This window comes from Erinaceus europaeus, chromosome 11, assembly GCF_950295315.1.
Source record: "Erinaceus europaeus chromosome 11, mEriEur2.1, whole genome shotgun sequence".
NCBI lineage: Eukaryota > Metazoa > Chordata > Mammalia > Eulipotyphla > Erinaceidae > Erinaceus > Erinaceus europaeus.
The window spans coordinates 13,002,563-13,028,597 of NC_080172.1; the positions used below are offsets into that span (position 1 = coordinate 13,002,563).

The following is a 26,035-nucleotide window of genomic DNA, read 5'->3' on the forward strand; positions in this document are numbered from 1 at the left end:
AAACCTAGTTGGACACTGTCTCATTTTAATTAACTTCAATGTAAATGGCCACTTAAGGCTATGGGCTACTAAATAAGACAGATCTCAATTATTCTAGTTTCCTGATAGTCCTTTGATAAAATGTATCTACTTTAATGAAATATTTCATTGAAGCTATAAAAATAATTTTCACACCTTAAATGGCCAACATTAAGTTTTATGATAATCACTTGGAAATGTGCCATTATAACTATCTCACCTATTTATTCTATGAATATACTCTGAGGACCTAAAACCCTCTCCCTCTCTCTAGCTCACAATAATCCCTGAAGATGTGATAGCAGTCAAAATTTTCAGTTTCTGTCCACTAGAAGTTGAAAATCCATTATGGAAGAGACAATGTGGTAGCCAGTGATTTCACCAGTGTTTTGCTGGGGTATAAAACTCTACAACTGTAACTTAGGAAAAAGCACCTCACTCAAACTATAGGAGTTCTAGGGTGGCTTTCCAAAAGTAAAAGCTGAAAAGTGACTCCAATGGATACTACATAAAAGTCAGGTAAAGCTCTAGTAAAGAATGTCGAAGACCAAGAGAGATTTGGAATAGCTGAGATAGGTAAAACACATTTAGGCTACTGGATATTGTATATATGTGAGGGGAGCAAGGATTTGTAGAGGAAAATAGCAAAAGGTGAAACTGTAGAGAATGAGAATGATCTGAATTAGATTATGCATGACATTGTCAACAACCTTAAGGACCAACAGTCCTTAGAGGACCTTGGTCGTATTTGTATCTTCAGACATTTCACAGCATGTAACGCGTTCGGCAAATGTGTTTTCAGGGGCTACATGAAAGAATGGAAGTGTAGCGTATGATCAAACAAATGAATGAATGTACTTTTTATTTTAAGAAAATATTTATAGGCTGTGAATTAGCTCACTTGGAAAGATTCTATGTTCTCAACACAGCTTTGAACCCTGTCCCCACCTTTAGTCCTGTAATGTACTTCCCGCCCCTCTCTTTCTTTCATCTCTCTTTATCTATTTGCAAAAGTTGGCTCGGAATGGTGAAGCCCTAGCAATAACCAAAAAAAAAAAAAAAAGTAAAGAAACTTTTTTGGGGACTGGGGGGGGGCGCACCTAGTTAAATACACACATTATAGTACACAAGGACTCAGGTTCAAGCCTCTGGTCCCCACTTGTGTGTGTGGGGGAAGCTTCATAGTTGGTGAAGCTGGGCTGCAGGTATCTCTCTGTTTCTTTTCCTCTCTATCTTCCCTTCCCCTTTCAATTTATTTCTGCCTCCTCTATTCAATAATAAAATAAATAATTTTTCTTCAAAAAGAAAAAGTTCTGTATATAATATATATCTGTAGAGAATTCATACACACAATTTCATGTATTTTTATTTTAGAAGTACTAAATTAGAATAAACTTAACTGGATTAGATATAATAAGTGCTCAAGTAAAACAGACATATTTAATATTTTACCTCTACTCCATAATTTTATAAGAAGTCCAATCTGATCATTCCCTGTATCCACTTTTCAACAAATGGCACCCTTCAATTTTCACCAAACTATATATAGCTTGTTGATATCCTCTAGTATTATCAAGAAGCAATAACATTTACAGGGTATTTTAAGGTCTTTCCACTTTCAATTCAGGCCTTAATTATTACTGCACAAGGAACCATCTTGTTGCAACAGCTGCTCCAAGATATCTAAATCCAAACTGTATTCATGTGACAGAAATGACTTCCTGTAAATATCATCTCATACCACTCTTCCTCCCTCCAGACATATCCACTTTTATTTGTCCCATTCTTGTATCTATAAGAGTCACATCAACCTTTGTTATTTCCCAGTAACCAGCAAAGGACTCCTGTGTTACTCTTCCTTCACACGTAGGAACTTCGACTTCCGACTCACCCTGGATGAGCAGCTCAGTGGAACCAGAGCCACTGATAAGAAAGAGACTCCTCTGGGGTGCTAGGGGACACTTTCATTTGGGCGTTTTGTGTTTAGAACACATGCTCAACATGAAGGCAATTAGGCTGCAGACTTCCCTTCCTCCCAAGATCACCTAGAACAATCTAGTGTATAAGATTTCCTTGAGTGGAAGCTTTGTTAAATTGTTTAGTGTACAGTTTCGTGTCAGTAGCATATGCAACATCAATGAGATTATAACTCCTTTTCTCTTCAATTGGCCCCAAGCGATCTCATTATATGTTTTGTAGCCTTAACAAGAATGTCTGTCTTCTGCTACTTCAGAATCTCAAGCACAGTGATAAACATAAACTGACACTTGCTTAATCACTGTGAAGTGAAGGAATGTCCTAAAATCCTGCCTCATGAGTTCTGTACACTTCAGGTCACTCTGAAGACCTAAGCACCACATCAGCCAGGCAAAGAGACCAACACCAACGATGAAGGTAGGAAAACAGTTAAGAGAGGAGGAATGGAGCAGTTGGAAGAGACTAAGAAGGCAGAGTCTTAATAATATCATAATCCCTGTTGAATTTCAACAACCCCATCCACTAGCATTTTGGGTAAATATTCAGTATAATTTTCCTAGAGTCAAATCAAATGGTCTTTCTTCAAAGGAAATGCTTTTGTTACAATAACCATTTTTTTTCAAACCAATAGATTAAAAATTTTACACATTTACTAAATCTGGTATATTTATATATTGTATCTAAACAGATATTCAAGTTGCATTATCATACAATAATAAAAAAAAAAAACCATCTCAGTCTGTCTGTTAAGTCTTTGTTAGTCTTTGTGCTATTGTAGCAGTAGCGCTAATTATCAAGCAAAGACATGATAATTACGCAGAGCTTTTTTTGCTAAAAGAAGGAATCCTTTGCAACACCCACGCACTGCACGATTTCCCATGACCCTGTAAAGCTACTCTAGTAGGGCCCAGAAATTTGGATTTCAGTCTAAATGCTGGGTATCATATTATTTCTCTCTCCTTGCTAATCTCTCTCTCTCTTTTTACCTTTCTCTCTCTCTTTTTTTTTCTTGTGAGTAAACTCTTTTCAGATGGTTAAAAGAGAGGGAGTAATGTTCCAAAGGGGAAATATAAAACTAATGACCCTTCATGAAACATATTATACTCATTACACTTACTCAGTGAAATGTATTCCATTAAATTAAAATAAATAGGATTTTAAATTTTACCCAGGAGTAGTAAACTATCTAAACTTTCGACTTCCTGTTAGATTCAGTTTAAGTAGGGATTCCTTAAGTCCCCAATATTACCACAGGTCTGTATCCTGCAGCACAATTTATGTCTTAGGTGCTGTAGAGATTTTTCCAATTTAGTATTTCTAAGAATTACGTGGGAAACTTGTTATAAATGCAGTTTCCTACCTATATCTCCACTTGTTTACCAATGATCTCAGGCAGATCAATTTCAAACTGCACTTCAAAATAGACTCCATGTGGGGATGTTGAAAATTTCATCAAGTTAAATGATTCCAATTCCATTTTACCCTCTCCCCTTTCTCCACACTTCAGATATTACTAACATGTGGAAAAAACAAAAACCAAATAGATAAAAGAATGTATGATTCAGGTCATTGAGCAGGACAGACTCACAACATGTTATTTTTATCCACAGAATTGGTATTCTCATCTCTCAAACCTCTAGACCTGACCTCAGAGTCCCAGAACATATTTTTGAGAGATTCAGAATTTTCATATAGTCATGTTAAATGCAAAATAATAAAACGATTGTTTTACCCTCTTTAAAACCATTGCTTCTTAAAGAATTATGTGGTGAAGGGCTTTTGAATTTAGTGTCTTCATTTATTGAGATGAGAAAACTCTGGTTAGGGAAGTAACTAACTCATCACAGTAAGACTGAGCAAGATAAGATCCACACCCAAACTCTCTGATTTTCAACCAAGGAGTCTTCTCATGGTCTCAGAAGAAGTTAAACTTACATATACTTCTGTACAAGAACAAGAAAAATATTGTAGCATGTGACAATATATGCCACCTTTAAGTCACACTTGATATTCCTGAGCAAAGCAAAGCAAAAATCTGAGAAGATAAAATTATCTACATTCTGAAATTCTTTTAAAAATGAAATTTTAAGAATAGACAACCCTGCAACTAGTATAAGATGTTTTTACTTCATTTCACATCATGTTAAATAATAGACCAGGCCACTGCTAAATTCCAACCCAAATCCTTTGCTACCCAGAAAAACTTGTTGCAATGATTTTAGTAGTGAGACAGTGTTTTAAATGTACTGTGTGTATCTGAATTAAATGCATGTATGAACCTACACATACAAAAGCACCAAAAAGACTTAAAAACTAACTAGTTCTCCCCATCTTATGCACCCCAAAAAGAATTTAGTCCATACTCCCAGAGAGGGAGAAATGTTTACTGGAAGATAACTAAAAGGCTCTGAACTCCAATCCCATAAAAACCCAGAGAGAGAAGAGGAAAAAAGGAAGGTCATTTGGAAGTAGAAATAAGTGTAGGTACGACTTAGAAAGGAAGAGAAGGCAGAACCATAGAGGAAAAAAAAAAGGAGGGGGGAAGGCTGGCAAATATATGTAAATATAGATGGAAGGTAAATACATATAGTTGATTAATTTGATTAGGATTAACATTGGATTTTTACATAATAAGGAACCAATGGCATAATCACGTGTACTCTGGCAAACTGACTTTATCAAAGACATTTACTAGTGTTCCCTTGGTTTTGGAAAAACAATCACAGTTTAGGAAACTATGAGTAGATTAATAGGTGAGGAAAACAGACAGATGGGAACAATCCTCATTATGCCTCTTTCTTGTTGATTTAGTATCCATTGTTTACGTGAGGTTACTGCATGACACAACGACAGCATTTAAATAAGACATATGAAGACAGTGTTTAAAAAGCTTCAACTAAAACTGCATGGCCATGTAAAATATGCTACTAAACCTAAAACATTACTGAGGTTTATTTTAATATGTCTTTTTTATTTTTGGCACAACAAAACAATGTTTTAACTGTGACTTTCATAAAACACCAAGCTAACATTTAGAAATGCATATTCACCAGATTTCAAATTTTGGGTGTATTAACAGTTTTCACTGCTAAATTAAATGATACAATTTTTTTTCAGGAAAAAAAAGCATTTCTAGGAGAGTAACTGTCTTTATTGTTCCAGAAAGAAAGCATTAGGATGAATAAAAAAAAGAAAGAAATATAAAGAATATAAAGTGGAGATCTGACGTGTAAGGTTGCTGTGAAATCATTTAAAGATAGATAATTTTTTTTTTCTGTTCTGGGAAACTAATCTATATTTAGAAATCATCTAAAATGTCAGAGAGGGTGCCCTGGCCACAGTTTCTGACCCCAAGTGTCCTGACTGAGCTCTGGACAATGCTAGGGGGAGACAGTTGTGTCTGGGGATCTATGGGGAAAAAAAAAAGGGTAATAGTTTGATGGAGAGTGAGGTATACAGACCTCTGTCTTGGGTGGAAGTGAAACATTATCCTTGCAACAACAATAATTCTGTAAATCAACATTTGCTCACTAGAATGATAGAGGATATAGAAGACAATGATGCATCGCTCATGAAGGATGAAGCCAATAATTAATTTGACAGTGGTACTTGATGCCTAGTTAGGAGGAGACATAGACTGCCCTGACTTCTATCTGGAGGGGGAATGAAAAGCTGGAGTAATAGTGGGGTAATAAGTGTGGGCATATGTGTAAGAGTAATCAGCACCTAAATTTGAAAGGGGAGGCAGTATGTATGCTTGTGTTGAGTGCGAAGGGGTTGATCTGAACATCCCTGGGCTCTACTGAATCTTGGGCTCACCAGCTACGCAATGTGCTCTCACCTCCACAATGTCTGAGTTCGTCCGGCTCTCGTGTGGCTCATTGTACTCTGTGTACTTCAGCAGCACCTTGTCCATATCGGTGCTGGCGTACTGGAACAGCTTGTTGGTGCTGTTGAAGATGATCAGCGCGATCTCACAGTCACACAGCACGCTCAGCTCATAGGCCTTCTTCATCAACCCAAATTTCCTCTTTGTAAATGTCACCTGGAAAAAAAATAAGCAAGCAAGTTTTTAAAAGAAAAAAAAAAAAAAACAGACCACTCATGCATTTTATCAGTGTTTTCTTTCTTTTCTTTTCTTTTCTTTTTCTTTTCTTTTCTTTCTTTCTTTCTTCCTTTCTTTCTCTCTTTCTTTCTTACTGTCTTCCTCTCTCTCCCTCTCTTTCTTTCTCTTTTCCCAGTTTTTGCCTCCAGGGTTATCATTGGGGCTCCTTTCTTTCTTTCTTTCTTTCTTTCTTTCTTTCTTTCTTTCTTCCTTCCTTCCTTCCTTTCTTTCTCTCTTTCTTATTTGATAAGACAGACAGAAACTAGAAGGGGGGGGGAGAGGAAGAGAGAAAGATACCTGCAGACCTGCTTCACTGCCTGTGAAGACTACCTGCTGCAGGTGGACAGTGGGGACTCGGGGTCCATGCACATAGTACTATGTGGGCTTAACTGGGTGCACCGCCACATAACATTGACCCCAAACTGCTTTTTTTTCTTTCCTTTTTTTTAAAAAAAGCCAAAAAACAAAGTTTGTCACTGTCAGAGAGCCCCTGGGCACTAACACATCTGGAAAGAAAACAAATAAATCAAAAAATAATTTTTGCTTAGAATTTGAAAGTGTGTGATTTCTAGTTTGTTGTTGCACAAGAACCTACAAATGCCAGATTTCTGTCAAGCATTTAATGAAGGTTTCTTTTTTAAAATTATTATTAAAAAATTTTTTTTTACTATTTATTTTTCCTTTTGTTGCCCTTGTTTTTGTTGTTGTTGTAATTATTATTGTTGTTATTGATGTCTAGTTGTTGGATAAGACAGAGAGAAATGGAGAGAGGAGGGGAAGACAGAGAGGGGGAGAAAAAGACAGGGAGAGAGATAGACACCTGCAGACCTGCTTCACCACCTGTGAAGCGACTCCCCTGAAGGTGGGGAGCCGGGGGCTCCAACCAGGATCCTTGTGCTGGTCCTTTGCACCATGTGCGCTTAACCCGCTGTACTACAGCCTGACTCCCTTTAATGAAGGTCTCTTAAGATTAAAGAAGTAATACTAATTTCAGAAGAGTTAGCATCTTCCATTATTTGACCAATATTTGACAACTGTAAGAATGGACATGGCATTTCTGACATAGCATTTTTGATTTCTGTTCAAAAGTTCTTAAAATTGCTTAATTCCATGCCATTTAACTGAAAACACTTGAGGGGATATATATCTACATCCAACAGTGAAAGTGTTGTATTTTGTTTTTTGAGAAATCCGGCACATAGTTGGTAAGTATGTTAGCCATGATACACTAAGATTTTAGTCTCCCTCACCAAGCCTGAGCAGTCACCCCTCCAACTACAATAATCTGCTAGCAAGCTGCAGAGGCTATCATGACTTCTCTGGACAGACTGGCCTCACACCAATGTGTCCTGGAACCTCACCTCCCCAGAACACTACTTCACTAGGGAAAGACAGAAACAAGCTGGGAGTAAGGATTCACCATGCCTATGTACATTGGAGAAGCAATTATGGAAGCCAGACCTCCCACCTTCTGCTCCTCATAAAGAATTTTGGTCCATATTCCCAGACAGATAAATAAGGAAGTTTCCAATGAAGGGGATGGAACACGAAAATCTGGTGGTAGAAACTGTGTGGAATCGTACCCCTGTTATCTTAAGACCCTGTTAATCATTATTAAATAACCAATTAAAAATTTTTTTAAAGAAGATTTAAGTCGGGATGGGTCCAGCAGCAGTGCTGCGGGTTAAGCGCACATGGCACAAAGTGCAAGGACTGGCTTAAGGATCCTGTTTTGAGCCCTTGGGTCTCCACCTGTCGGGGAGTCGCTTCACAGGCAGTGAAGCAGGTCTGCAGGTATCTCTCTTTCTCTCCCCCTCTCTGTGTTTCCCTCCTCTCTCCATTTCTCTCTGTCCTATCCAACAATGACAGCAATAATAACTACAACAATAAGGGCAACAAAAGGGAAAAAAATAAATATAAAAAAATAATAAAAAAAAGATTTAAATCTCCCTGTTCTGTGTATCTTTCTTCCACTTCCAGGTCAGAGGTTGTATTGTTATCTTTGATTTCTTCGTTTAATCTAATCTGTTACAATCTTCATAATTCCTCCTCAAAGTGTCTCTCAGGTTCACATTTTTCTTGTCTATTTATCTGACAGTCCTACCATTCATATCCTTATGGTCTTCCTGTCCTAGACAAACTCTATTGGGGAGTCATTCCCTCTTCAAGTCATCCCAGTCTCCAAAGCCTCATTCTCCTTACTGCTTCTGATGATCTGTTGTGTTGAGTATTTCCTACCTGCCAATCCTATCAATTCCAAATGTATAATCACTACTCTCAGTTTCAAGCATCTCTTAACTTAGTATCTTTTGACCACCAGTCCCATGAATAATCTTAATGATAAGCCTTTACACTGATCCAGTGTTTCCCGACATGTTTTTCATCAAGTACACTTTCAGAGAAAAAGTCCAGTGGCCCAGTACATCTGGGAAATAAAGCAAATTTGTATCAAAGGCTGAAGAAATCTGTTTCTCAAACCTATTGCTGGGGGCTGGATGGTGGCACACTGGATTAAGTGCACATGTTACCATGTGTAGACCTGGGTTCGAGCCCCGATCCCCACCTACAGGGGGTACACTTCAGGAGCGAGCAGTGAAGTAGGTCTGCAGATCTCTCTCTCTCTCTTTCTCTCTCTCTATCTATCCATCCCTCCCTACCTCCCCTTTCAATTTCTCTCTGTTTTATCTAATAAAAAAACAGAAGGAGCAGTGGATTCATACTTCTGACCAAGGCCCAGTGATAATCCCGATGGCAAAAAAAAATCAAACAAACAAAACAAAAAGCCTACTGCTGAGATACTAGATTGCTCATGTTTTTGCTTACTTACTCTTTTTTGAAACTAAATTATTTATCTATTTATTTACTATGAGACAGAGACTGAGAGAGTAGGAAGACAAACAGAGGACCAGAAAACAATTCAGATCTGGCATAAGAATGCAAGTACGGTCCCTGCAATAGGCTGAAGCTTTTGGTACCCTAACAGGCTGGATTTTCTCCCCTAGATGTATTTATTGCTTTCAGGAGGAGCAAACAATTTAATTTTTTTTTCCACATTCAAATCAAACCCATCTTGCTGAGGTCAGCTTGTTTGTTTGTTTTTTTTAATCTATTGCCTATTTACAGTGACTTTTAAATCTAGACCACCATTCTTATGCTCCTTTCATCCCCATATTCTTTTTTTTAAATTTTATTTATAAAAAGGAAACACTGACAAAACTATAGGATAAGAGGGGTACAACTCCACATAATTCCCACCACCAGAACTCTGTATCCCATCCCCTCCCCTGATAGCTTTCCTATTCTTTATCCCTCTGGGAGTATAGACCCAAGGTCATTGTGGGATGCAGAAGGTGGAAGGTCTGGATCTGTAATTGCTTCCCCACTGAACATGGGTGTTGACAGGTTGATCCGTATTCCCAGCCTGCCTCTCTCTTTCCCTGGTGGGGTGGGGCTCTGGGGAATCGGAGTTCCAGGACACATTGGTGGGGTTGTCTGTCCAGGGAAGTCTGGTTGGCATCATGCTAGCATCTGGAACCTGGTGGCTGAAAAGACAGTCAACATATAAAGCCAAACAAATTGATGACTAATCATGAACCTAAAGGCTGCAATAGTACAGATGAAGAGCTGGGGGGCGGGGCCTCTGTTTTGTAGATAGCTAGTAGGCATATTTTAGTTATATTCCAAAGGGCCTGTGGCCATACTAGTTTTTTCTTTTTTTTCCCTGAGTCTGAAATCTGAAATGCAGGTAGATCCAAGATATTGTCTGGGGGGGATGATGTCATGGCTGCATAAAGGACTAGAAAGCTGGATTAGGGAAGAGAGTAGCTCCCAAATATGGGGAAGGTGTATAAATATTGCTGACTGCAAACCCCAATGGATTTGGTGTGATCTGGGGTCCATATTCAGCTTAGAAGCCTATGTGAGTGACCTCTGCATCCCTGTAGATCTGAGCTCATTTTGTGGTCATAAGTAGGAATGTTCCAAGCTGCCCCAGTATCAATATACTAGCTATCTACAAAACGGAGACTCCACCCCCAACTCTTCATCTGCACTACTCCAGCCTTTAGGTTCATGATTAGTCAGCAACTTGTTCAGCTTTATATGTTAACTCTCTTCTCATCCACCAGGTTCCAGATGCTAGCATGATGCCAACCAGACTTCCCTGGGCAGAAGACCCCACCAATATGTCCTGGGTCTCTGACTCCCCAGAACCCCACCACACTAGGGAAAGAGAGAGGCAGGCTGGGAGTATGGATCGACCTGTCAACACCCATGTTCAGCTGGGAAGCAATTACAGAAGCCAGACCTTCCACCTTCTGCATCCCACAATGACCATACTCCCAGAGGGTCCATACTCCCAGAGGGATAAAGAATAGGAAAGCTATCAAGTGAGGGGATAGGATACGGAGTTCTGGTGGGGGGAATTGTGTGGAGTTGTACCCCTCTTATCCTATAGTTTTGTCAGTGTTTCCTTTTTATAAATAAAATAAATAAAATAAAATAAAAAGAAATATAAATATATGTCACAAAGTTATTTATCAGTTCCTAAATAATTTTTAACAACTCAAACATTAAAAAAAAAAGAACCAGTACTCTACTTAATAGTGATTATGTTGTCTGACACACCTGCAGTTGAAGGCAGCACATATCAGAAAAGTCAGGACCATAGGGTTTCGACTCCACAGTCCTTGCCGCTAAATGCTGCATAGCTGAGTGTGTTATGTCCTAGTCCTTTTTTTTAAAAAAAATATTTATTTATTCCCTTTTGTTGCCCTTGTTTTATTGTTGTAGTTATTATTGTTGTTGTTGATGTCCTCATTGTTGGATAGGGCAGAGCGAAATGGAGAGAGGAGGGGAAGACAGAGATGGAGAGAGAAAGATAGACACCTGCAGATCTGCTTCACCTCCTGTGAAGCAACTCCCTGGCAAGTGGGGAGCTGGGGGCTCGAACCGGGATCCTTATGGAGGTCCTTCTGCTTTGTGCCACCTGTGCTTAACCTGCTGCGCTACTGCCCAACTCCCATCCTAGTCTTAAGAAATACGTTCAACTTCTTTGAGCTTGGTAATTCTCCATGTTTCATTTAACCTGAAAAAGTAGAGATACTATCTATCTGTGAGGACTGTATACAAATAGATATGCACATATGGGTGGATGAAATAGCTCACCTGGAGAGGTGCCTGTTTTCCCATGTGCTCATCCTGAGTTCACAATACTGCATGGTAGTGGTACTACAATACCTCGGGAAACCTGAGTGCTGTAGTCTCAGTCAGTCAGTCTCTCTCTCTCTCTTCTATTTGAAAGTCATGCTTGTAGTACTGCAAGAGGCCCTGCTGACAACTCCAATATATATATACAGTATCAAGTATAATGCTAAAAGTCAGATCTAGTGCTCCAGGCATTAAAATCTTTTCACTACTCATGATGCCATCTCCCCAGACCCTCAATAAATCTTAGATACCAACCATTTCACAGCTGATTCATAGAAACAGTAAAACGAACAAAATATATCAGTCTGTTTGCTTGAAGAGTAAATGCTATATCAGAATCTCAATACTCCCGAAAGTCGAAGATGAACTATGAAATCCCTGATGATCATTCTTTGGTAAATATCTTGTTCAGGTACTTACTGGTCTGCATCAGCTAGTCAGTAGCTATTCAGATATGCTATTTATGTTTCAACTGGACAATTTTTTGCTTGTAATAACTGCACTCTCTCACTTTCTCCTTTATGCTTACTGATTTTTCTGAAGCGCTTCTAAAAATTATAGCTGGTGCTTTATTTTCATATCTGATAATCATACTACTTTAGAAACTTTTATTCTTGCTCATTAAGAAGAGTCATGATTAGTATTTTTAAAAAGAGCTAAATAAAGACTATTCTGTTGAAATGCATAAAGAAGTATAATCATTAGTTATATAAAAGTATACAAAATGACTTAATATTTCATTTAGATGCACTTTAGTTATACAAGTATACCTGCACATTTGCTATTTTATACAACAAATTAGACTACAGAATTCATTCAATCAGAAAGCACTAGCCCAAAATACTTTCATATATCTAAAACCACTTTTAATCAGACTTTCATGACCACAAAATGTAGGTGGAATGTCTCAATACAGCATGGTTTTTGTTGTATTCAAACCGCAGAACTTAGCACATTACAACACTTACCATCAAAGTGTTTTTTCAGCACAAAAATATCATTAAAACCACTATTTGTATTTACTTTTAGGTACTCCTCAAATTTGGTGTAACCAAATAGGCTACTGGATAATGCATACTTATTTAATAGTGCCTGTTAAAAAGTCAGCATATGTTTTTTAATTAAAATTGCAAACTGAAATGACTATACTGAAGCATTTAAGGAAATATCTGCAAAATCTACTCAATTGTTCTAAATTTAATTCTGCATTATGTTCTTCATAGCATACCAAAATGTATTTTATAATGCTTTTCCTCATTGTTCATAGTTAGATAAAATAGTTTTTAAGCATTAAGCTTTCTAAAGAGACCTGGGGTATTACTCTTTGTTTAAAATATGCCACTCAGTGATAAAGATTGCAATTCAGAGCTTTTATACTTAAATATAATAATGCAATGATTACATTCTTCATAAATTGACAATAGCTTGTAATGGGAATAAGTCTATATTTCTATTCCAATAACACATTTTGAACCATAAGTGAGATAGAATTTTTTTTTTTAAGAAGTCAGGCAACAAGATTTCTCCTCCCAGTATTATATCAGACAAACACACTGAGAAGAAAATAAAGTCAATGTTATTAAAATGGTCACTACAATTCAGTAGTTAGTTTTCAGATCTAAAGATACATAACTCATGCTGTATGTATGGAATGTAAAATTATTCTGTAAATAAGGACCATTTTCTGTTTTTATTTCTATCTCTCCAAATAGCCCCAAATGTACTAATGATGTTGTATTAAGATGTTTTAGTATTAAGCTTTATAACAATTTTATATTTTAAATCCTAGCATATGGGAAAGCTTAACACAAGACATACTGACAATTAAATATAAAACTTAATAGGTACAGGTATGAAATTTACTTTAGAAATGAAATTGAGAGTAGGGATATTCGATAAGTATAACTCCATACAAGTCAGTCATAAAGAATCCAGGAATACCTATCCATAGAAAATAAAAATAGGGAGTCGGGCTGTAGCGCAGCGGGTTAAGCACAGGTAGCGCAAAGCACAAGGACCGGCATAAGGATCCCGGTTCGAGCCCCCGGCTCCTCATCTGCAGGGGAGTCGCTTCACAGGCGGTGAAGCAGGTCTGCAGGTGTCTGTCTTTCTCCCCTCCTCTCTGTCTTCCCCTCCTCTCTCCATTTCTCTCTGTCCTATCCAACAACGACAACAACAATAATAACTACAACAATAAAACAACAAGGGCAACAAAAGGGAATAAATAAATAAAATAAATATTAAAAAAAAATAAATAAATTCTATTTTATGGAGCACTTTGTTTAACATTTTTAAAATTATCTTTATTTTTACTGTCCCCAGGAGTGTCACTGGGGCTGGTACAATCCCCAGGATTATCCACTGCTTACAAGTGGTCATTTTTTTTTTTCTTTTCACTTCTTTGATAGATACAAGAAGAAACTAAAGGGAGGAAGGTAGTAGGAAAAAGGAGAAAAACGTGAGACACTTGCCGCACTGTTCTACTGCTCCTAAAACTTCCCCTGGTTGAACCTGGGTCCTTACACATGGCAGTGTGTACACTCTACCAACTATGCCACCACCCAGCCCCTGAGGATTTTCTACATTCCAAACATGTTGCTAAGCAATACTCATTGAGCTTCCTCCTAGTCAGACAGTCATGTAAGTTGTGGAGGCTTTTATTATACTTATAAATGTTTATATGTGTGTGTTATACAGCAATACCACTAGCTCATATCTCTCCTTTACAGTCAGAGAATAATTTAATTCCTTAATATTTAAAAGGGATTCTCATTATTTGAAAAAGAAATGTGTTAACAGGTCATTACAGTTACATTTCCAGTTACACGTAATGAAAATGAATAAATCTTTAAAAATGATTTAAGACGTGGGGTAGGGTATTTGAAAGAGCCTAATGGTTACACAAAAAGGCTTTTAATGCCTGAGGCCCTGAGGTCCCAGGTTCAATTCTCAGCACCACCATGATCCAGAGCTGAACAGTACTCTGGAAAAGAATAAAAAAGAAAACACATACACACATGCTTGTCTTCAAAAACATATCTCAAAAAATGTATCTCAAAGAGTTCAGAGAAAAAGAAGTCTATTCCTTGCTCAAATGACTTCATCATGGACAGAAAAGTCTGAATATAAAAATTTAATTTTACAATCATAGGATAAAGAAGAAGGATTTCAGAGTTTGAGATGGCTGCATTCACTGAGCAAAAATTTATTGAACTTTTTAATGATCTCAGATTTTTAAAGGGTAGGCATTAAGCAATGTATCTGATGAAACGTTCATCCCAATATTCTAGCCATCAAACTGGCCGACTTATTAGGTGATCTGAATATGAATGACGCAATTAGTGTTAAGTTTAATGACATGTCTCCTCTCTATTTCAGTGTCCTGTAGTTAAGTAATTTTCTTGTTTTAGCAAGTTTGCATTTTGTTTCAGTAAAGATATAGAAGGCACACTTATCACCTCTATCTGTAAGCATATATCGAGGTGATAGTCCTATAGACAGCAAAGCAAATGGCTACAGATCCCTCTACAAAATAAAAAGCTGTGTGACATAAAACAAAAATAAAATGATGCTATTTTAAAGTCTGCACTCATATTTAAAAAATGATAAACACAAGTTCAGATAGGAGGAAAATTAACTATACTCAATTTTGGGAAAAGTTTAAAGAGACTGAGTTCCATGGTAGGAATTATCCTCCTCTCTCCCATTCAGAATTAACTTTAGCAAGATTAGTTAAGACCAGGGTTGGGCAGCAGTGCAGAGGATTAAGTGCACATGGCTGATGTGAAGTGCAAGGACTAGCGTTAAGGATCCTGGTTCAAGCCCCTGGCCCCCCCACCTGCAGGGGGGTCGCCTCACAAGTGGTGAAGCAGGTTTGCAGGTGTCTGTCCTTTTCTCCCCCTCTCTGTCTTCCCCTCCTCCGTTTCTCTTTGTACTATCCAACAGCAATGACATCAATAACAATGATAATAATAACCACGACAATGATACAACAACAAGGACAACAAAAGAAAATAGTAATAATAATAGATTAGTTATGACACTGGAAAACCAGAACCATTTGTAGAATGGCAAGAAGCTGGAATATGATACAAAATCAGTTTTGTCTCAGAAACCAATGAAGGAATCTGAAATGATCAACCCAGCAAAAGCAAATACCGAAACACAGCCCAAGATCAAGTGATTTATGGCCATGAGAAGTATTTGTGGCAGAAAAGTACTTTTTTTTTTATTCTGTTCTATAGAGCAAAATTATAAAGTGCTACTGAAAAATAATTTTAAAAGGTTCAAAATAAGAGAAAAATCTACCGATTAGAACTCAAACTAATGAAATAAGGAGCAATTTATTCCGAGTGTGTTAAAATTTCCTGAGAATATCAAGGAAGATATAGAAGATGTCCCTATATTGAGTAGAAAGTTAATCAGAAAGAGTCAGGCGGTAGTGCAGCGAGTTAAGCGGAAGTGGCTCAAAGCGCAAGGACTGGAGTAAGGACCCTGGTTCGAGCCCTGGCTCCCCACCTGCGGGGAAGTCGCTTCACAAGCCGTGAAGCAGGTCTGCAGGTGTCTACCTTTCTAGTCCCTTCTCTGTCTTCCCCTCCTCTCTCCATTTCTCTCTGTCCTCTCCAACAACGATGACATCAGTAACAACAATAATGACTACAACAATAAAACAACAAGAGAAACAAAAGGGAATAAATATTTTTTTAAAAATCAGGAAAAAAAAGAAAGTTAATTAGCTATCTTTAAAAATTTTATTTTTATTGGGGAGAAGTTAATAGTTTACAGTGCAATTGTCTCATGGGTATAATCTCATCTCCCCCTGAAGTTCTCTGCAGAACACTAGAGACTTTAAAAATAGTCATTACAGGGGCCAAGTGGTGGTGCACCTTGTTGAATGCACATGTTACAATGTTCAAGGACCTGGGTTCAAGCTCTCGTTCCCCACCTGGAGAGGGAAAGTTTTGCAAGTGGGGAAGCAGTGCTGCAGATGTCTCTGTTTTCTCTCCCTCTCTATCTCCCCTTCCCCTTTCAATTACAAGGCTGATTCTATCCAATAAATAAAGATAATAATAGTAAAAAAGAATACTCATTATAGATTTTCACTGTTCAAATTCTCTGCTTAGACAGAAAAGAGTTTTGGGTCAAGAGCAGATTAGAGCTAATAGTAATGTTTCAGAACAAGAATCTCTTTCTATAGTCTTACTCTGTTTTTTACTCAACTGCATCAAAACTTTTCATACCACTTTTAATTTCCATATTCTAAGAAATAAAATAGGGCTACTTTATTTTTTGCATTTAGAAGAGATAAAAAATGATATGGGACTTGAGTAGACAATATTAAATTATGTAAAGTGCTTAGTTCACTCAGAATGTCCTTTCACTATGTGCATAGTGTTGTTCGAGCCTGACCCCCCCATCATTGAAGGGAGCTTCAGTGCGTTGCTCTTTCACTCCCCCTCTCTATCTCTGCCGTGATCTCTGTCCATCTGAAAAAGTTATTCTTGAGGAATTAATATACTTTCCCCATGTTTGGAAGCTACTCTCTGCTCTAATCCAGCTTTCTATTCTCAACTCTGACACCATCTTCCCAGACATACTTTTTGTCCACTTGCATGTTTGCCATCAGGCTTAGGCAAAAATTACTAAAGTCATGGGCTCCTTGGAACATACCTAAAACATATTTCCTAGCTTCTTCCCACTCAAAGGCCCCAAGTTTCATCTGATCTATTTCTACCTTTGGGTTCCTGTTTATTTTTAAAGATTTAAAAAAATATTTATTTTCTTTTGTTGCTCTCGTTTTTATTGTTGTTATAGTCATCATTGTTGTTGTTACTGGTGGTGGTGTTGTTGGATAGGACAGAGAGAAATGGAGAGTGGAAGGGAAGACAGAGGGGGAGAAAAAGACACCGGAAGACCTGCTTAACCACTTGTGAAGTGACTCCTCTACAGGTGGGGAGCCGGGGGATCCAACTGGGATCCTTACACCAGTCCTTGTGCTTCAAGACATGTGCGCTTAACCAGTTGAGCTACAGCCTGACTCCCCAGGTTCCTGTTTATTAAACAATCTGTCCTGCTTTATTCCTTACCACCTTTTTAGCCACCAAGTTGCAGATGCTACCATGATTTCATTCTGTCTTCCCTGGGCAGAAAACTTCACCAGTGTGTCCTGGAATCTCACCTCTCCAGAGCCCTGCCCCTCTATAGAAAGATAGAAACAGGCTGGGATATGGATAGATCTGACAATGTCCATGTCTATGAGAGAAGTGATTACAGAAGCCAGACCTTCCATTTTCTGCTCGAATTTTGGTCCATATTCCAAGAGTGGGATAAAGAATAGGGAAACTTCCAATGAAGGGGGTGGGACATGGAACTCTTGTGGTGGGAATTGTGTGTAATTATACCCCTCCTGTTATTTCACAATATTGTTGATCATTTTTAAATCACTAAAAAAAAGTCATTACAGAGTGGTAAAGCTCTGAGGATGACCAAAAGGGGAAAAAAGAAAAAAAGAAAGAAAAAAAAGGAAAAGAAAAGAAAAAAAAAGGAAAAAAGTATCATGCTAAAAAGGTACAGAAAAGGGGGGTCGGGCGGTGGCACAGTAGGTTGAGCGCATGTGGCAGCTTAAGGATCCCGGTTGGAGCCCCCGGGTCCCCACCTGCAGGGGAGTCGCTTCACACGCAGTGAAGCAGGTCTGCAGGTGTCTATCTTTTTCTCCCCCTCTCTGTCTTCCCCTCCTCTCTCCATTTCTCTCTGTCCTATCCAACAACGAACAACAACAATGGCAATAATAATAACCACAACGAGGCTACAACAACAAGGGCAACAAAAAGGGGGAAAAAATGGCCTCCAGGAGCGGTGGATTCATGGTGCAGGCACCGAGCCCAGCAATAACACTGGAGGGAAAAAAAAAAAGGTACAGAAAAACAATTGTTTTGGTTGCTACAAAAGGAAATTCATATCCTAGGGCCATGGCGGGCAGATACCTCAGCAGAGTAAAGGCCTATCTAGACAGAGAGAAATAGAGAGTGGAGGGGAAGACAGAGAGGGGGAGGGAAAGACACCTGAAGACCTGTTTCACAACTTGTGAAGGGACTCCCCTGCAGGTGGGGAGCCAGGGGATCAAACTGGGATCCTTACACCACTCCTTGGCGCTCATTATTTTCTTTCTGTAGCACCGTTTCACTGCTAGTGAAGCTTCTCCCCTTTTCTCACACCCCTCCCCCTTTCCCTTCACCCTTCTCCCCATAGGGACAAGGGTTTGAAACCTGGTCATTGTGCATGGTAACATATGCTCCACAAACAGATGGGCCATGATCCAACCTCAAGCATGTCAGATTTCATATGATTCTGTTTGTATTTAAGAGTGCTGAGTTTATTTGCTGATTCTTTCCTAATAAGTTCAAAGACTTTATAAGTAATTACAGCACATGTAACAGTCTCTTTAAATTTATTATTTTGGACAGTCTACCCATTTCTCAGGTGATACTATAAACAAAGACACAAACTGCCTTATCCAAGATTACAGAGCCACTCTCTAGATGACCCAGCATTAGTAATCTTTTCACCTAAAACTCAACTTTCTTTCAGGTCAGGAGTTTCTACTCCTTTAAGAACTGCATTTCAGAGGGCTGAAGTTCAGCACAACACAGGACCCACCAAGCATTCACTGAGGCTTGAACAGCTACTGTCCTTGTAAGGTTATATTCTGAACCATTAGCAATTCTGACGAGAATAAGCAGAGTAGTATACAACATACTAAAGTGATGATGACTTCATAAACAAATGAAAAACAATACAAAACAAAATACAGAAAATTATCATTGAGAAGAAGTTGGCTTCCAGGTCTGAAGTATATACAGATCAGAGCTCCTTTTGTATGAATTCTCTAGCCAACTCGGCTCTTGAAAGTCCAGTCATTTCCACTAAAGTCAGGAGAAACTTATGTATGCACTTATGAACAGAGAGTGGTTTGATATTTATGGACATTTACTTAAAGTTTATAAAATAACAATTGTAGTTGATAGCAAATACAGGCTTGTTTACAGTCAGATTTTTATTTAGAGGTGGGCCTCTAAATTTATACAAAGGTAATGTAAAAAAATATGCTCTAAGAAGAGGGAGAGTCCTGTGCCATTTTTTAAAGGAGTAGGGAAATTATTGGATCGTTTGGTTACTGGTAACAGGGCATTTCATGAGCTTCCATGCCTCTTCCATTCACCTTCCCCATCTCACCTCATTCATTAAGTCCCCTAAGAAACATTTTCCTGCTACATTAACTGTGTACTAAACTAAAGGAGTAAGTCCAACCCAGTTCTTTAGGAATAACTAGGACCTAGCACTGATTTCAAATGCACTGCTTTGGGAAGCAACAATGACGATTATCTACAGGTCAGCAATACTTATTTCTATTAATCACAAGTCTTTTTGACCCGATGTTAACGGAGCATTGGACTGCTCAACTTTTTATTTGTTCTTTCAATTCAAATTTTTCTTTTCCTCATCTAGAATGTGTTTGAGGCTAATATACCCAGAACATTCTATTTTCAAAAGTTTTCATATTTTATCGATTCTTTTCTTCAAATGGAGTCATGATTAGTTAGAACTCAACATCTATGAAAATAGTTTAGATCCCTCTCTCCCTCACCCTCAGCCTAAACAATATCTGTTTCTTGGTGGCTAAGGAAACTGAGTGACTAATGAGTGACAAGATGGACAGTTCATAGATACAATGCACTCTCTAAGCCCCGGCCAGTCCGTCTTCCTACTTGTTTAAAGGGTTAGACTGGAGTCAAGAGTCTGCAATGACAATCTCTAATTGAAAAAAAAAAAAAAAAGGGAAATGCCCTCTTAAATGCTCTTTTTTCTTTTCTTGGCTGGTTCCTGACAGTAAGTAATGGTACAACTGTTCTAAAGTATTCCTCTTCAATTTTATTTTGTTTAATTCAGTCTGTCATTAGAAAGGCTTGGGAGCTTTAGGCCTGATGATTACTTTCGGTGGGAGGAAGTAATGCCGCTGCAGACTTGTGTTCTAGACAAGCGCTCCTTTATCCAATGACAGGGCCTGCCATCATAAATGAAAGGCTCTTTAAAGAGCAGTGAGGGACTCTTTTAAGCAGACTGCTACCATGTGCTGTAACCCTCCAGCATAACTTGTGAGGATGAGACAGAAAGTGTTCTGCTGCAAAGAAGACTATTGTCTTCATGAGCCTCAGGCAAATTGAGCTCTCTTTCACTGCTATGTATTAAGATTTCCAGTGGCTTTTTTTTTTTTTTTAAGCACTAGTTCCTAAAATTCTGAATACGATAAAAGGAATAAAAATAGGGGACTTAAGTTGGCCGGTTAGCTCAGTTCGTTAAGAGTGTGATACGGATAAAAATAGGGGTCATTTAGTGCACAATTTAGAACTCTGCCTATCCAAATATTCTATGTCCTTGAATAAAATTTCAAATCTTGTGCGCTACACAATTTTTTTGAGAGGAAAAAATGGGTAGGGTTGCAATTAAATAATTGAGGGTTAACTGGAGAGAGTCTGGGTGTTAAAATGGATGTTGGCATATTTCTGAAATATTTGTGTATATGAAGAACCATGACTTACAGTTACTAAATTTATCAAGACTTTAAAATTTCATAGTATGTTTTAATATAAACTTAACTAAAGATAAAGTATGGTATGTACACTTCTTAGGCATGAAATACTTTCAAAACTCAGTGTTGACAACCAATGACAAATAATAAACATTTAAAAATACTACAATATAGCAGGCTTTATTTTTTCTAGACATGCTAATAAGATTTAATGAACTGATTTGTATTCTAAATCCAATCTGTAGAGGCAGCAATAAAATAAATATCTCTATAGGCTCTATGTTTCACATATGTAAAATACCTAATTTAAATATTAGAAGAATTAAACGACTCAGACTCACATTTTGGGGGCAAAAACATGTTTACTAGTTAAACAAAGCCAACATGTACCTAAGATAAAGGTCAAAGACAGCTTCATTCCCTGCTGAGCAAATGCTCAGGAAGCACATTTGTCTACATTTCCTGTCATAACAGGAAGAGTGTAACTTCTTCCTTTCTACAATGGCTTTGGTTTTACCTCCTAACTCCAATATTTTCTCCCTGAAGGCATTCCAAATCAATCCTTGCAAAGACAGAAGGCAGGAGGCTGTATCTGTAATAGTTTCCAAACAGGATGATTTGTTGAAATGTTATTTAAATGTTAGTGATTTCTTAAGTTAGACTGTTCCAACTTAAACTTATAAGTAAAATTCCTGAACGCTTATAGAGTGGTTCCCTTTTTCCTATTAGTTCAACACATTTCAAAAGAAACACAAATCCACATTCTATGTTACAGAATTTCATTCATTTCAATTTATCTATGTTATTTATTATTTATCAAAACATTATTATTGGGAAAGAAGTTTCCATATTTTCTTCAATAAGTTGAGATGCAAACTTTAAAAACATTATTTTCACCACATAATATCTGAAGGAGCTCATCTTAAATGAATAAATTACAAAGTAAAAGGAAGTCTAAACAGCAAAGGATATGGCTTTTGAAACAACTAACAGTATGATCTTTAATCTACATTTTGGAAGAAACCTTTTGGTTTCTGTGGTCTACTCATAATGCTAATATTTTTAGTGTTGGTTTCTCAGTAATACAGTGTCACACAAAGTTTGTGCATCTGCAAAGCAAAAAGATGATTTATAGCAAAGGGATTGGTGCGTGCGTGTGTGTGTGTGTGCATTCACAAAGGTAAAAGGTGACATTCAATGCCAGTTTTCTACAAAATATGATTAAGAGGCAATGAATGCAACCATCAGAAAAATTTATAAGCAGAAATTTTAGTTGGAAGTTATATTAAACACACAAATTACAACCAACACAGAAGGGGGGTAGGAAAGAAAGAAAAGACAGAAAGAGACAGAGAGAGAGAAGAGAAAACCCTTGAAGTCACCAAGTTAAAAAGAGTTTAACTTAAAGAGATATTCTAGAGGAGACAGTTATACTTCTCCTTGTGAAAAGTCTGGCCTCTCTTGGATTTCTTAACAAAAGAAAGTTATTGAGTGAATGTGGTGATGGAGGAGACAATAAATACTTTCCTGGCAGTAAAGGAATAGCTGACAAGAACATAAAATACCCTACTCCGTATGGGGTATAGGCCAAATGTGATCACCGTGATTCAACAATATGGTAGGGAGATCATTTGTGAATGTTTTCAAACTGCTAGGATCAGAATCAAAAATAGTATGATGTCAAAACTGCTAAACACACTTTGGAGTGCTCTGATGACTACTTTTTTTTCTGTGAGAGAGAGCTTATGTGCACACGTATCCATAAACTACTGCAAAATATATACCTGAAAGCAGAAGTACACTAGAGTTTGCAGTGAGTACCTCCCTAACACTTCCTCTCCACTATTCCAAGCTTGGGATCCATGATTGCTCAACAAATTGTTTGGCTTCATATGTTAACTCTCTTTTCAATCACCAGGTTCCAGATGGCACCAGGATGCTGGCCAGGCTTCCCTGGATTGAAGACCCCACCAATGTGTCCTGGAGCTCAGCTTCCCCAGAGACGCACCTTACTAGGGAAAGAGAGAGGCAGACTGGGAGTATGGACCGACCAGTCAACGCCCATGTTCAGCGGGGAAGCAATTACAGAAGCCAGACCTTCTACCTTCTGCAACCCTCAATGACCCTGGGTCCATGCTCCCAGAGGGCTAGAGAATGGGAAAGCTACCATGGGAGGGGGTGAGTTATGGGGATTGGGTGGTGGGAATTGTGTGGAGTTGTACCCCTCCTACCTTATGTTTTTGTTTGCTAATCCTTTCTTAAATAAAAAATTTAAAAAAAAAAGAAAATTTATGAAAGCAGATCTGATACAAGTTTTTCCTTTTTTTTTTTTTCCAGTCTCTTCAATTATCACTACTTCCAAATATTTCAACAAAAACATCCCTTTGGTGATTTTAGGATTAATGAAAGGATGATTTTAACACACACACACAGCAAACCTTTAAGTAAGTATCTACAGGATGCATCAGTAAGTCCTCTAATTCAATTCTAAATGGCAGTATGGCTTCTGAAAGACCACTGTGATATACCCCAACAAAAAATAAGTGCAATAAGAACATATGCATGTTTAGTTAAAGCAGTAAGCTGTTTGCAACATTAATGAAAGGAAGGGGGCATATTAATCATCACTATATTCAAAGGTGCTTAAAGACATAGAAAGAAAAATTAATGCTTTTGCATGACTGAACTTTTTATTCACTTGAGTTGAAACAGTCCCATATATTTATTAGTTAATATGGGTAAATCTTCTATAGTATTTAAAGTATAAGTTCCTCTCAAGTAATATCTACTTGCTTGATAAACATGTAAGCAACTGACATGTCTTGAAGTACAGTTTGCCTGTAGGCAGTAAGACTGGATTTCTGCAAGTCCTAGTTTATGGATAAGAAACTGTTAAAAAGTTATCTTTGGAATGATTTATTTGTATTTCTAACTTATCCAATTCTTCACACCTGAAGAGTCAGTGTAGCTTAATTTCTTCCTTTTCTTTCTTTTTTTGTTAGGTTAGTACATTGTAACTCTCATGTTTGGCACTGCAACTGGTCCTTTCAGTGATTCATTTGAAGAAATCAACACATCTCTATATATTTCAGCTCAGTTAAAGAAAATAAAGATGTTATTTTAAAATATCAGTATGAAGGAACTATCAGGTTGCATCTATACTGGACACATTTCTCCAGTTTTAGGGGGAAGGTCTACTGAAAACAATTTATAAGTCATATAAAGAAACAACATAAGAACATGAAGTAAGAGAACAAGTTAGAAAATTTAACAGCTATTAACTCTGAGTTCTTTTTAGTCATAAGGGGATTCTCTGTTCTACTAACAGGAGAATGCTGTTAATTGTCTTTAATTTGTGCTCTAGTTAGTGCACTGATAATTATATGAAGTTTTGTTTGCTGGCAAATACTATTAGTGTGCTAGACCTGATAAAAAAAAAGAACTTAAAACATTTAAAAATCTTTTTCTCCCTTAACTCACTAGATGAGAGACTAAATTTACTATTTGGCAAATATTTTCCTGCTGTAGTTATTAAGATATTGAAGTGACTTTGTAACAAGTCATAAACAAATTCTGGTTTACCTCTCCATTGTTTGATCTTGAAAAGTTACAAAGTTGAAATACAAACATACAAGCAAGCAAGTTTAGGCCAAAGGTGCCTTATTCCCATATATCTTTCTTATACTGAGTTTGGAAGATGGGTCATAAGGACAAAACTCCTTTGCAAATGTGGTTATTTCAGAAGCACAATAAAAACTGTTACCATATGAAAAAAAAAAGGGAAGATTGTTATCTAATTAATTAAGCTATATAGAAAATAAAAACAAGCACACAAATGGAGTGAAATGAGAATATGAGGACTAGATGAACGCTACTTAGTTGGCAGCACACTTTTGAAAATAAATCCCGGAGCACAGACTTTAGTGAATTATCTTTCGCCATCCTTGTCTGGCAGAGCACTGCTCTGTGCAAGTTGTGTGATTTTCCTCTCTGTCCATAAGCTCTCCTCTGCCACCAGGCTGCTCCTGTTCTGATACGTTTCTCTGGACTCTTGTTAGCTTTCAGAGTTTCATCTGTCTCTGCTTTTACTCTTTTCCACTTTATTTTGCATTTCTTGGATACGTTTTAAGGTAAAAAGCTTGTTGAAATGTTTCAGGAGACCTTTCTTAGCGTGTTACACTGCACTGCAGTTGCTTGGATGGGAATCACCTTAACTATCATAGTGAATGTTTCAAAGAAGGGGACGGGCGGAGGTGCACCAGGTTAAACCTACATGGTATGAAGCGCAAGGACCCGCACAAGAATCCTAGTTATAGCCCTGGGCTCCCCACCTGAACGAAGGTCGCTTCACAGGCAGCAAAGCAGTGAAGCGGGACTGCAGGTGTCTCCCTTCCCTTCCCTTCCCTTCCCTTCCCTTCCCTTCCCTTCCCTTCCCTTCCCTTCCCTTCCCTTCCCTTCCCTTCCCTTCCCTTCCCTTCCCTTCCCTTCCTCCCCTCCCCTCCCTTCCTTCCTTCCTTCCTTCCTCCAGATTATCCATGGGGCTCTGTGCCTACACTATGAATCCACTGCTCCTAAAGGCCAACCCCACCCCCTCCATGTTTGTTGCCCTTGCTGTTGTCATTAGACAGGACAAAGAGAAATCAAGAGAGTAAGGAAAGACAGAAAGGAGGAGAGAAAGACACCTACAGACTTGCTTCACCTCTTGTGAAGCGAACCCCCCCACCACATGGGGGCGGGGAGGCTCGAACCGGGATCCTTAACGCTGCTCAGTGCACTTCACACCAAGTGGGTTTAACCCGCTGCGCTACCTCCTGGACCTGCAGGTGTCTGCCTTTCTGCCTCTCTATCTTCTCCTCTCTCAATTTCTCTGTGTCCTAGCCCCAACCACCCTGGAAGCAAAAAAAAGAAAGAAAAGAAAAGAAAAGAAAAGAAAAGTTGCCTTAACAGAGACAGCTAATAGGTTAATGTAGTGAGTATTTATTATATACTAGATGTTTTACATTTATTCTTTCATTTGATTCTCTCAGTGACCTAGTGAGGTAGGTACAACTTTTTAATCCCTACTCTACTGATAATGGAACTGATGAGGCTCAGAGGTGTTGACTTGCAAAAGATTCATACACAGAGCTAGTAGGTGACAG

The 26,035-nt window shown here is 38.1% G+C and overlaps 1 protein-coding gene across 13 annotated transcripts in view; it reads right to left on the minus strand.

Moving 5' to 3' along the window:
* MEF2C (myocyte enhancer factor 2C) overlaps positions 1-26,035 on the minus strand; it is a 206,225-nt gene that overhangs the window by 86,058 nt on the left and 94,132 nt on the right. For all 13 annotated transcript variants that reach the window (XM_060201151.1, XM_060201156.1, XM_060201153.1 and 10 more), the window contains one exon: positions 5,837-6,040. In XM_060201151.1, coding sequence (XP_060057134.1) covers positions 5,837-6,040 — 204 coding nt within the window. The remainder of the gene's footprint in view (positions 1-5,836; positions 6,041-26,035) is intronic.